The 12,972-nt window shown below is 39.5% G+C and overlaps 1 protein-coding gene across 1 annotated transcript in view; it reads left to right on the top strand.

The window, feature by feature from the left end:
* Positions 1-12,972, top strand: part of LOC144085331 (contactin-associated protein-like 4) — a 75,469-nt gene that overhangs the window by 35,117 nt on the left and 27,380 nt on the right. Inside the window, exons 6-16 of the mRNA XM_077614469.1 lie at positions 260-435; positions 519-644; positions 2,717-2,987; positions 4,964-5,107; positions 5,177-5,351; positions 7,217-7,323; positions 8,352-8,471; positions 8,535-8,735; positions 9,622-9,784; positions 11,399-11,526; positions 12,438-12,608. Coding sequence (XP_077470595.1) covers positions 260-435; positions 519-644; positions 2,717-2,987; positions 4,964-5,107; positions 5,177-5,351; positions 7,217-7,323; positions 8,352-8,471; positions 8,535-8,735; positions 9,622-9,784; positions 11,399-11,526; positions 12,438-12,608 — 1,782 coding nt within the window. The remainder of the gene's footprint in view (positions 1-259; positions 436-518; positions 645-2,716; positions 2,988-4,963; positions 5,108-5,176; positions 5,352-7,216; positions 7,324-8,351; positions 8,472-8,534; positions 8,736-9,621; positions 9,785-11,398; positions 11,527-12,437; positions 12,609-12,972) is intronic.

Below are 12,972 nucleotides of genomic sequence, written 5' to 3'. Positions count from 1 at the left end.
CACATAAAAGTTGAAGATTATACTGTAATGTATTGTTTTCTGAGGGTCATCATATTTTACTCAGCTTCTGGTTGGGCAGTACCCCTCATTTTTCTTCTTATGAATCACTGCTCCACTTCTTGAAAAAAAAACAATAAATTAAAAGAGAAACGCAGATACGTTGCAGAACGGTCTCTGGATAATTTCAGACGGACTCATTGTTTTTTTATCTGCTTCTAATGAAAAATTATCTTTATAACTTTTTTTCTCACTCCTTAAGCGAGGACCTATAATGCAGGGCGTAGGCATCTGGCCTCATTGGGCAGCCTCTTGGATGACCACCAATGGCACCTAGTTGGGGTAGAATGCCACGCCGCCCGATGCAACCTCACCGTGGACCATCACACACGGACTGTTGAGCTACCACCTAATTTCCACCACTGGCACATCCAGCAGGTCTTCCCAAAACTATTGCTGCTATTTGCCCTTTTTATCTCTGTTTTCAAGCCTCACATTTTTCAATTTTGGTGTCCTTGCAGTTAAGTGTTGGGGGAATTCCCAACATTCCAGACAGGACATTCCAAGGCTGCCTGGAGAACGTTGCATACAACAAGCACAACTTGATCGCGATGGCCAGGCGAGGTGAACGCCAAACCACCGTAATGGTCAGTTTGAATAAGGTCAAACTTCAAACGGATGAACAATCGTGTTCTCAACCTTTTCCGTTAATTAGCTTCAAATTTATTCAGTAACATTTCAGTCCACGTCCTTTTCTGATAGCCATTATTGACTATGGATGTCAAATCCATTTGATCAGGGAGAAGCAGCGGTAAGTTAACATGTTTCAGTGCTATTGACGGCAGTCTTGGAGGACTGGCCCATTATTATTCACTGCCAACCCTCCCAGTTTAGATGTATTGGATGCCAATCACCGGCATAGCATTGAGTGAGTTGAAAGGTTTCCAAATTTGTATGGATGTTTTTTTTTGTCAGCTTCTCACCATCGTCCAATACCGTTCAAATACATTGATTTATAGAAGATGTTTATCACAGTACTGACTTTTTATCATAAATGAGCTGTGGCAAATAAGGAGTCTCTTGCATTAAATAATGACTCTGCATTGGACATTGGGAGCTCCCTTGCGTTTTTAAAATTCAGACACACAGGGGAGCCTTCTGACTAAAAGGTTTTCCTGAAAATGATGAACACTGAAGGTAGAAAATGGAGCTATTTGCATGCTGTTAACGCTCCAATGGAGGCTCTTCAAGTGATGATCTCCCTAAAGAGAAAAGAGAATGTGTATGTGCATGAACTCAAACATTCAAACTACACCACAACAATCCTTTATATGTCGTGTGTGAGCGTAGGCAGATTAAAGAGACAATAAAAACAATGGCAAAAGGAAACAACGGCAATAACATAACTTCTGTTAGGGGAGTCAACAAAAAGCAATAACAAAAGATGACGATGGCAATAACATTTTGTTCTACTTAGTTTGAGAAGGAACATGCAGAGTGCGCACGATAGAGAACATAAATCAATAACACCATCTGACGGATCAGCTTACTTTGATTCGGTGACGTAGAGTAAAAAGAACAAACAAGCAGTAACATGCAAAACATGAAGCAATTAGCAAATAGCAATTAACCTATTTAATGTCATCGACGTCTATAGAAGTTCAATCCATTTTAGCTACAACAGCTGACACATGATCAATCTCTGCTCGTTGTCCAACTTCAAAGGATTTATTTTTAATGATGGGAAAATAAACTAGTTGACTCCGAGTTAACTCAGAAATTAATGAACACAGTGCTGTCAATTAGCACGGTGACCCAAATATGTAGGCTTAATTATCTGTATACCAAATGTAGCGGATATGTTCCTACCATATCCTCCCTTAGGAGGATCTAGGCAAGGAAGATGATCTTTAAAACCTCCAGACTACTGTGGGACTGTGCGGTAACCTCAGTCTCAGTCTGCAGAAGGTCCCCACCTTGTGGACTTTCTGTGTGTGGCTCCAGTTTTTTACCTAGGTCTACAATGTCTTGTGTGTCTTATGTCTGTCTTGCTACTGCAACCATGAAATGTCCCGAATACGAGTTGAAATAAAGTTCTAATCTATTCTAATCTAATCCAGCTATAAGAATCATTACAAATTTATGACATTGTTTACCACGAATTAACCATTTCGGGTGGGGAAACTCAGAATACTAATCGAAATGACAGGAAGAACGAAGGCAGGTCAGATTTCTGGTTTCACAAGAAAATGACTGACGGAAAAAATTAACAACTGCTATTTTTACAATAAGAATTTCTGTTTGTTAGTTTAAGATTTAAGATATGAGAATAAAGACTACAACAGCTACTGAGACTTCTAGGACAAAGGACAGACAGTGAAAAGAGGAAAAACAACAAAAGAGCTGCCAGTTTTGTTTGTGGAGAGAAATGGGGGTGGGTGGGGCAACAAAAATAAAAACCTTTGTCACATTAGATTTGAAGATGAATCCATTCAGTATTGTCATCATATTGCATCGCACCACCAACAATCCGTCCTTCACTTGACTTTGTCTCGTTTTGCTTTGCAAATGCTATTGGCCACTCCTAGTTATGTTAATGTCTCGTTTAAGGAGACTTGCTGATGAGGACCACGGTGACCCAACGGTCACACAGACACGCCCCCGCCCCTCCTTACCCCTGCAGTTGATTAATATTCATCCTTTTTTTTTTTATTCACAGGGCAATGTCACCTTCACGTGTGCCCACCAGACTCTTGCCGTGGCTGCCACCTTCCCCGGGCCCCGGGGCTTCCTCCAATTACCGGGGGCCGTGTCGGCGACTGCGGATGGGGTCTCGGTGGCGCTCCAGTTCCGGACGTGGAACCGGGATGGGTTGTTGCTCACCTTCCAGCTTCCTCGGCAAGGTGGCGGAGTTTGGCTCTACCTGAACGATGCCCGGCTCAGGCTGCGGGTGCAGAAAGCTGGCAGGGTGCTGTTGGAACTCAAGGCAGGTCAGTACAGAGTTAACTCACAGTCTGGAAGCTCCCCGATTTTACAACCCAAAATGATGGCAACGTGAATGAAAGGTGAAAAATTGTCCCCTTTTTAAATGTCTTCATGTACAAATCACAAACCTAAGTTTAAGTAAGAATGTCACATACAGGAGAAAATTATGGTACGTTACGTTATCCAGATGAAGTTGTAGAATTACTGACAATGTATTTGAGTAGGTAGGCATGTTAAATGATATCACCTGGGTTTTGAGGTCAGCACAGATTTTGAGTGAAAGATCAAGACAGGTGTTTGAGTCTCAGTTTACTCATGATGGAGAGAAATTGTTGACAAATCAGAAGTTACAGAAGTTTAGGTAGCTTACATTTGGACAGAGTATGAATTCGCCGATGTTAGGTAAAAATCTTGCATCTCTTAAACTTTTAATGTTTTGCTGCGTCCTTAACATTGAATCATCCTTTTTGTCCTTTAGATTTTTGGTCACTCCCTATTTATTTTGGTGGAATACACATTCCTTTTTTTTAATAATTCATTGACTACAGTCGATGATGTGAGACACCATTCATTCTGTTTTCACCACTCGAATACTGACTTTAATAATCTAAAAAAAAGCTTTAACAACTATACTTTTAAATTTTAAATTATCACTTATTTGGGCCTTTTCCCGGGAAAGCGCACTTTGTGGAGAAGCACTACCAATTTTGTCATACGCAGCTGGGTATGATGACAATTAGGCTTTTGTCGAGTCAATGATGATGACAAAGCCTATGTCTGATTATTACTTTTCAAAGCATTGACAATTTATTCCATGTCGATAACGGTCAAAGAATAACAAAGGCCCGGGCAACAGGGGCTGGGGTGTCGAATCTGATTGACGTCGTCATCTTGGATTGGTCAAAAGAATTTGTGCGTCCGTGTACGGAGCAACGGAGATTATCTTTCATTAGCGTCAGCCAGTAGTGGCTGCAACGTTATGATCATCAATTATGATGATCATCTTGTATCAGAGATGGTGTGACGTGTTTGTTTCAAATGTTCACATTGCCTTGTTATCTGGAATTTCATGGCGTGTAAATTGTGAAAGTGCCTAAATGAAGTTGTGTGGGAAAGAATTGTTCTCCCATACTGCGTTAAATGGTACATTTTCTGTGGTTTGACTTGATTCTTCTATTTACTGCACACAACTGGTGTTTTGTACTGACTGACAAGGTTGGATATGCTCCATGTGTTATGAATGATACAAAAATGAGATCCGACTTGCTATCAGGGATGTCAATCAAATACTAGACACTAGGCTAAAGGGGCTCTGACATTGATTCTAAGCTTGACTGGTTTCTTTTTAATGTACTAGTTTAACAGGCAAGTTCCATAGCAAGGAAGGATGAGGCATATAGCTTTCTCTAACCACAAGAATATATTTTTTAATTGAGCATGATCGACATATTATGGAATTGGTATGTATACTAACCAATGTTGGAACTAACAGCGTTACATGCATTACATAATTAACTTGTTTCAATCTTTAACAGCGCTATCGTTACTGTATACGAGTTTCCCGCATTACCAAATGAAATGTCTTTATCTATACTTCTTTCTGCACGTGAGACACACTGTGAGCAAACACGATTGCCTTTTATTCAAGTGAACACGGGCAGTGCTCTCACATTGTCCCTAAACCTTATTGTACCAATCTCTCATGTCTTTCTACATCTACTGCACCTTATAACGCAGTGCGTCTTATTAATGGGAACCGTTTTAAAATAGGCCAGCTATTGAAGGTGCATCTTGTAGTACCATACTTTTTCAGATGTAACTTGAACAACACTGGTACTATTCAGTTTTTTTATGGTAGAGATGGAGCATTTCTCCACTTTTTAATCAGAGCTTCTGGTCAAACCAACCCATCTTATGTCTACCGGTTCAATGTGAAAATGAGAGGCAGAGAAAATGTTCATTAGGAATGGATGTGTGTCAGGTTCCGGTCTTGATGATGGTCAGTGGCATTCAGTGGATCTGAACTCCAGGCGAGGACACCTGAACATGGCTGTGGACAATGACCACACGGCTAACTCCAATCCTTCTTTCTCCATTGTCATCGAGAAGGATCTCTTCTTCGGTGGTAGGCGTATGTCTAATGATGTTCTTTAACCTTATGTTCCTTAACACTTCATATTTTTGTTATTTGGAGGTTGTCCGGCAGAGGAAGAGAGCCAGGAGGCCTGCAGAAATCCTTTTGCCTCCTTCCAGGGTTGCCTTCGGCAGCTAACTCTGGATCACCAACAAGTGGACCTCATCCTTGTGCAGCAAAGGATGCTGGGAAACTACAGTGACCTCCTGATTGACATGTGCGGAATCATTGACAGGTCAGTTTTTAAATGTGGCATTCAATACAATTACACATCATATTTACAGCATAATTATTGATTTTTTTTTACTTCTATAAAGTTTGATCCATACTCTATTTACATTACCAAACCTTTAGGCCACTCATTTCATAATATCATGTCATATAAAATAAAATGTGGCCCGGTGGAACGAGTGGTTAGCGCGTGGACCTCACAGCTCTGGGGTTCTGGGTTCAAATCCAGGTCGCATCCACCTGTGTGGAGTTTGCATGTTCTCCCCGGGCTTGCAAGGGTTTTCTCTGGGTACTCCGGTTTCCTTCCATGTTCCAAAGACGTGTCTGCGAATGGCTGGTCACCGATTGAAGAATTTCCCCGCCTAGTGCCCATATTTAGCTGGAATAGGCTCCAGCACCCCTCGCGCAAAATAAAATTTGGGATATGACGTTCACAAAGGTCAATTTACCATTTTGAGTCATCTCATAACAAATGTCATTATTTTTACCTACATGATCCAATATGTGATATCCATGCATATTTACACGAAGTCGTAATGGAGTTAAGTTTTATCATTTAATGCTCTATAGGACTCTATTCCACTGTGTTGATTGGCCCATTTCATTCACAAATTATAGGCATTATATTATTTTTATTACTTATTTTAAAAATATTTTCAAATTATATTGTTTTTTAATATTAGATTTTACATATCACATTTCTAAAATTGGGTGTTTAATCCCGGGCTACGGCCTTTCAGTGGGAGTTTACATATTCTCCCGTGGGTTTTCTCTGGGTACTCCGGTTTCTTCCAACATCCCCACAAACATGCATGATAGACTGATTGAAAACTGCAAATTGACCTTAGTTATGAGTGTCTCTACTTCAGGGTGTCCCCCACCCACTGCTTGTAGTTAGCTCGGATAGGCTCCAGCACCCCTGCGCCCCTCATGACAATACGTGGCTGAGAAGAAGATTGAATAAACAAATGTTCTATACAGTACACTCTGCCAATATGTTCAATTAGGGTCCAATGGACTATATTACATTTAATATTCTATGCATCTACATTCATCTTTGGTAACATTTACACTTCTTAAGCAATCTAGACATGGTGCATGATTGTATTTATTTCCGGATTTCTTTGTATTCTTTGCTAGATGGAATCCATAGGGCAGTATTAGGACTGCCTAGTAGACACATTTTGAAAAAATTATTACAATAGTATTGCTAAAACCACCTACGGTTAATATGGCCTCAGACTAGGAATCAGAGCGCTAACATAACACGAAACGATGCCGTCGAAGCAGAACAAATGGTTTAGCTTGGTCTGGCTGCCGAATTTTCGCTCAATCAACGCCACGTTCGCAACAATTATCAAGCCTGTCAGGCGTTAAAGAAAAACTCGGTTGGAAACGTGTCGTGAGTGAAATGAGCCAATGCTTAACGAAGCGAGCTGGACTCCTCGCCGAGGTCACGACTTCTCAATTTCTGCATCCATCGTGTTGTTTGCGCTTGGCGCGCAGCGGCACACGCTCGTTGAGCGCACTGATTGAATTGAATGCAAGTCAGGTGGAAAATGTCGCCTTTCAACGTCAGGTCAGCATGGTAGTCATACTCCACGGGAGCTTATTATTACACCTTCTCGGCAATGTTCTTGGAGCTCTGCGTCAGGAACAAAACGTCATTAAACTTTTTCCATAGTCCAATTGACTCAAGTCAAATTAAAACTCAAGTATGATATTGAACGGCGGTGAAACTTCAGCTCAAGGGTGAGCAGTCCGGTTACATTGTCACTTTGTTTTTTTCACACTTTTGCAACTTTACTTTGACCCTGAACACACATCAATAAGTTCTACCTTTTTTTTCCCCTCCCACTTTATTATCAGATGTTCTCCAAGTCGCTGCGAGCATGGCGGGCGCTGCACTCAATCATGGATTAGGTTCCACTGCAACTGCAGCGACAGCGGCTATGGAGGCGCCACCTGCCACAGCTGTGAGTCACTGCATGGCCAGTCTTTTAAAAGAAAAAAAAAACAGCAAATAAATAAATATATAAATGATTGGCCCTGCAAGCTCAGGCAAAGTCAGCAAACTGCAGCATATCATGTGGATCAGCTGCTATATTTCTTTGTAAGTCACTTTGCGCAGCCCAAAAAAATTGGAGCGACCGCCAGCTCATAAGTCTTTAATGTCAACAAGAAATACCAATGAAAATTATGAAAAAATATTGTACTTTTTTGTCAGATTATTGCTAGAAACAAATATATGTGCTATGTTAAGGCTTTAATGCTTAATGTAGGATTTTTTTTCTTGAAATATTTTATTACTTTAATATAGGACTGTGGTAGGAAAGAATGGTGAGCATGCCTGCCTCACAGTTCTGAGATCAAGGGTTCAATCCTGGGAGTTCGCTTATTCCCTCTGTTCCTGTGTGGGTTTTCTCTGGGTATTCCAGTTTCCTCACATATCCCAAAAATACACGTGGTAGGATGATTGAACACTCCAAGTTGTCCATGGGTATGAATGTGTACACAAATACTTGTTTGGGTTTATTCACCCTAAAAATTCAAAAATCCAACGAAAAAAAATTACTATACGTAATATAATTGAAAAAAGAAGATATGAGTGTGGCTTTGCTTCCAGCCCCCTGTGAGTGGATGTTCCCAATACCAATTTCCTCTTGTTGCAAACAACCGCAACACATTTTACTGTGATCTGAGTTTGCGGTCAATGAGTTAAACTAATTACATCTTTTTAAAGGATTTTCACTCTATTGGCCCATGCCTTTCTTATTAGCAATAAGAATCTGCGTGTTTGCTAAAAATGCAACAAATACACAACTTTCACAAAATGGATATGTTCACAAAAGATGTCTGTCGTGTTTCTTTAAACATGTTGGGTTGAAAGAAAAACATGAAAAAATCTTACGTATACGAAATTTTCCATATTTAGGAATACATAGGTTGGGTTAATGAAAGACCCTTCAAAATAAATGTTTACTTCGAGATATTTTTCTCATAGCGGTGTACGAACAATCCTGCGAGGCCTATAAACACAACGGGAACACGTCGGGCCATTTCTACATCGATGTGGATGGCAGCGGACCCATCAAACCGCAACTGGTTTACTGCAATATGACAGGTGACATACATATTGTTTGGATAATAATTATCAATGTAGTTTATCCTCCATTTTCTGCATCAGAGGAGAACACTTGGATGGAGATGCGCCACAACAACTCGGAGTTGACACCAGTGCTGCCGTCTAGTGGAGAACGTCTGCACTATGTGCAGATGAACTACTCTGCTAGTGATGAGCAACTGAAGGCTATCATTGACCAGTCAGACCACTGCCAACAGGAAATGGCCTACCGCTGCAGGAAGTCGCGCCTCCTGAACACACCAGGTGAGAACCAATGCCATTTTGGGATTAAATATTTTTCAGTTAAAAAAGTCGAGATGGAAGAGTCCTAAAATATGTGATTAAAAATGACTGTTTGTTAATGAGGAGTTTGAAACAGACAGAGTAGAACTGATGTTTAAGACCAAGAGTTTTCAAAAGTATGAATCTGAAAAAGAATAGAAAATTGATTCATAAAAGGAGAATATATACGCAAAAATAGGATTCAGACATGTCGGGAAAGGAGAATTGGGAACGGAAAGTTATTCTTAACTACAAAAAGGGTACTCGGACGTTTCGTTGAAAGACGTTTGGTCGACCGGACGTTTGGTCGACCGGACGTTTGGTCGACCGGACGTCTGGTCGACCGGACGTCTGGTCGACCGGACGTCTGGTCGACCGGACGTCTGGTCGGACGTCTGGTCGACCGGACGTCTGGTCGACCGGACGTCTGGTCGACCGGACGTCTGGTCGGACGTCTGGTCGACCGGACGTTACTGTTGAAACCAGCTCTCAAAATTATAATCATGAGATAGAGAGAGAGTTTAATATCTAAATATCTAATATCAAAATATCAACAGTAAACTCTGTCATAATTTGACAGTGAGCAAACCCGGCGCCCAAACGTCCGGTCGACCAAACGTCCGGTCGACCAAACGTCTTTCGACGTAACGTCCGGTCACGACAAAAAGCATAGCCTAAATCACAAACTTATATGAGAAGTGTCTGGAAAGTGACAGGAAGAAATTACGAAAATAAAGTAGAGTAAAGAAAAGCCCTGTTAAATTTCAGAAAACAAAAGTCTGACGAAAAAGTTCAAATTATTTTGAAAAAAGAGTCAGAAAGAAAGTTGGCTATTTACATATTAATTGTTGTTCATCTTGTATTCCAGAGGGCTCCCCGTTGAGCTGGTGGATTGGGGGCGCGGCACCGGGTGAACGCCAGAATTACTGGGCCGGGGCTCAGCCGGGCAGCCAGCAGTGTGCATGTGGCCTGGAGGGAGACTGCTTGGACCCCAAACATTACTGCAACTGTGATGCTGACAGTGCGCAATGGTACGTCACCTCCAATATCGAGACTAGGAGAATTGTTTTTTTATGACACTTACTAAAGTAACAATAAGGGGGTACCTTTACTTACAAAAGTCGTTCCAGAAATGCTTTCGTAACTTGGATTTTTGCCAAGTAGAGACACATTTTACATTAAAAAAATTAATTAGTTCCAACCATTCTAGGATCCCTAATACTACGCCCAAAATCTTTTTAAATTTGGTAAAACTATACCAATTTTGGATAAAATATGGACGAAACACGAAAAAAGATGAGAACATTATTTACTAAGCCATATAATTGAATAAGACATGAAAATATATTTTTCAATGGGGTGAGCAGCTGAGTAAACGTACGTAAACACAATTTAAAAATTTAAATAATGTTGCTTTTGCTGAAATATCAATCCATTGAGAATAGCCTTTGACCATTTTTATTCATTTCACTAAAATGGGCGAGGCCCTCAAGCTGGGCGACAGCAAGTCTTGTGATCCCTTTGATAACAGCGGACGCTTCCTCTTTTCACTCTCACCTGGAATAACTTTCTTAGGTGAAAATGATGAAAAACAAAGACTAAAGCTGTATTAACCACCCTAAGAAATACTTAGAATTCTGTGACGACGGAGAGTCAAAGGGACACGAATCCGGAACTCACCGCTACCAGAGCGGCTCCATCATCGTCCCGGAATAGGATGAAAAAAGGCTTTCATTTGCCACCAGTGGCCGCTATCTGTCCGATAGCAAATGGGAGAGCAACTCTGTCACGACAATTTCAAAATAAAACACAGGATTTTACAAGAGGATGATTGAATTTCGCATTTCATATCTTAAAATTCCTTTCATTCCTTATTTCCAGATTGAGGGTTTTCGTAACCCGAATATTATATAAAAATATATGCACTCATAAGTAGAGGCACCATTGTTTTTGCTTAAGCAATAGCTTTAAAAAAAATTATCCTCAGTCTTTATTTAATTTAAACATTATATATATATCTATATATATGTATATGTATGTGTGTATATATATATATATATATATATATATATATATATATATATATATATATATGTATATATGTGTATATATATATGTGTAAGTATGTATATGTATATATATATGTAAGTATGTATATATATGTATGTACATGTGTATGTATGTATGTATGTATGTGTATATATATATATATATATATATATATATATATATATATATATATATATATATATACTCTCACTCTAAACATGCTAAATTATGCAAATATATTTCAAACATTGTACATTTTCTGTATATAGCTTCCTTACATTTATGTCAAGGTTTTTCTCCTAATAGGCTAAAACATTTTTCAGTCTCAAAACTAACACAGCATCTATGTTTTATGATTAGACTGCGTTGTGCGCGTTTGCTCTATGCAGCCTCTTATGTTTTATTCACATTGCGAGTGCTTCTGCTTTACAATTGCCTGCCTTTTCTCAACGTACGAATTTCTAGTGGCTAAATATCTTATACAAGTTTCCCTTTTTGGTCCTGGAATATATTAACCCAGACATGCATGACATGCTTTTGTATGAATAATAAAGCGGTTAATGTAATTATGATACAATATATTTTCCTTTCTGCAGGGTTGAGGACTCAGGGTTGCTGACCCACAAGGAAAGCCTCCCTGTCCGCACTCTCGTATTGGGTGATGTGAAGCGGGCCGGCTCAGAGGCCGCCTACCGGGTCGGGCCGCTACGTTGCCATGGTGACAGTAAGTCCGGTCGCCTATGGCAATAATTTAGTCATGCGTACAATGGAAAAACGAGATGAAAAACTCATACATTAGTCAATTGTAGTCACAGTGGATGGGGTTTTGGCGTAAGTGGTTAAGTATTCACCCTGCAACCTTAAGGGAAAAGGTTTGATTCCCACGTATGCTCACTCATCATTGGAAAACACTTAAGTTCAAAGGTGTATTCTCTTTTTAATACAACCAAATCACAAAAGGAATTTGTATACAAATCTGAGAAGGGAAAATTGTACTGTAACAGCAATCATATCCATTTAAAAAAGAAGTGTGTAAAGAAATTATCTGAATTAGGATTATGAATGCAGAAGTCAGAGCATGACAGAGAACCACAAAAGAAGAGTTTAATTGAAAAATTGTCAAAAAGACTTGGAAAAAAATGATCATAAAAAGAATCCAAAGGGGGAAAAAGTCAGGAATGGAATAAACAGAAAATAAATAAAAAGCTGAGAAAAGGCCTGTGAAGTTTTCAAATCAAAGAATTAGAATCAAAGTGTCCCAATCAAAGATTTGGAAGGAGCTAAAAAAATGAATACATAAATGAATTGATCGTCTGCTTTTTTTGAAAGGAAGATTCCGACTCCAAATGTAGAAAAAGAAAAGTAAGGGAAAAACATTTGGAACAAGTTGAAAAGTTAGATTGGACAAATCTTACATTAGGAGTAATAATTGGCGAAAGGAAAAGCCTGAATTTAAGCATTGGAATATACTACATAACTTATTTCATTTTTATTTCTTTGACGATGGCGATACAAATTGTGTCAATTGGGAGTAAACAAAAATATTGGAATCTTGTCAATTGGATTCCAAACTGATCCAACCATAGACTCTTAAAATAGTATCAGTTCATGATTCAAATATTTTTCACCCCTCAGAGAATTTTTGGAATGCTGCCTTTTTCGCTACGGAGACTTCCTACCTCCACTTCCCGACGTTTCACAGCGAGCTGAGTGGCGACATCTCCTTCCTCTTCAAGACGAGCGCTCCCTCCGGCGTTTTCCTGGAGAATCTGGGCATCAGGGACTTCATACGTGTTGAGCTGAGCTGTGAGTTAAAATTCTCTGATGTGCATGTCTTATCTGCAATAAATTTCCTGAGGCATTTTTTTCCCCGTATGTAGGTTATTTAACTAGTTTAACTACCTTGTTCAATCCCATCTGTAATTTGTATCATATTGCCATTCTAACAAGAGAAAAATTGCAACATCCAACTCAAGCCCACCCACTAAAACCATAGTTTTCTACACAATAACAATTGTATCAAAATAATTACTAAGTTGTTCATCACAGTGCAATTTATTTCTGTGATATCCAATCAAATCAAAAGCCTTTATTGTCATTATACACAATTTATATAACGAAATTGGTGGTGCTACTCCACAAAGTGCGTTTTCCCAGTAAAAACATAAAT

This window comes from Stigmatopora argus, chromosome 12, assembly GCF_051989625.1.
Source record: "Stigmatopora argus isolate UIUO_Sarg chromosome 12, RoL_Sarg_1.0, whole genome shotgun sequence".
NCBI lineage: Eukaryota > Metazoa > Chordata > Actinopteri > Syngnathiformes > Syngnathidae > Stigmatopora > Stigmatopora argus.
This window is presented reverse-complemented; position numbering and strand designations above follow the sequence as displayed.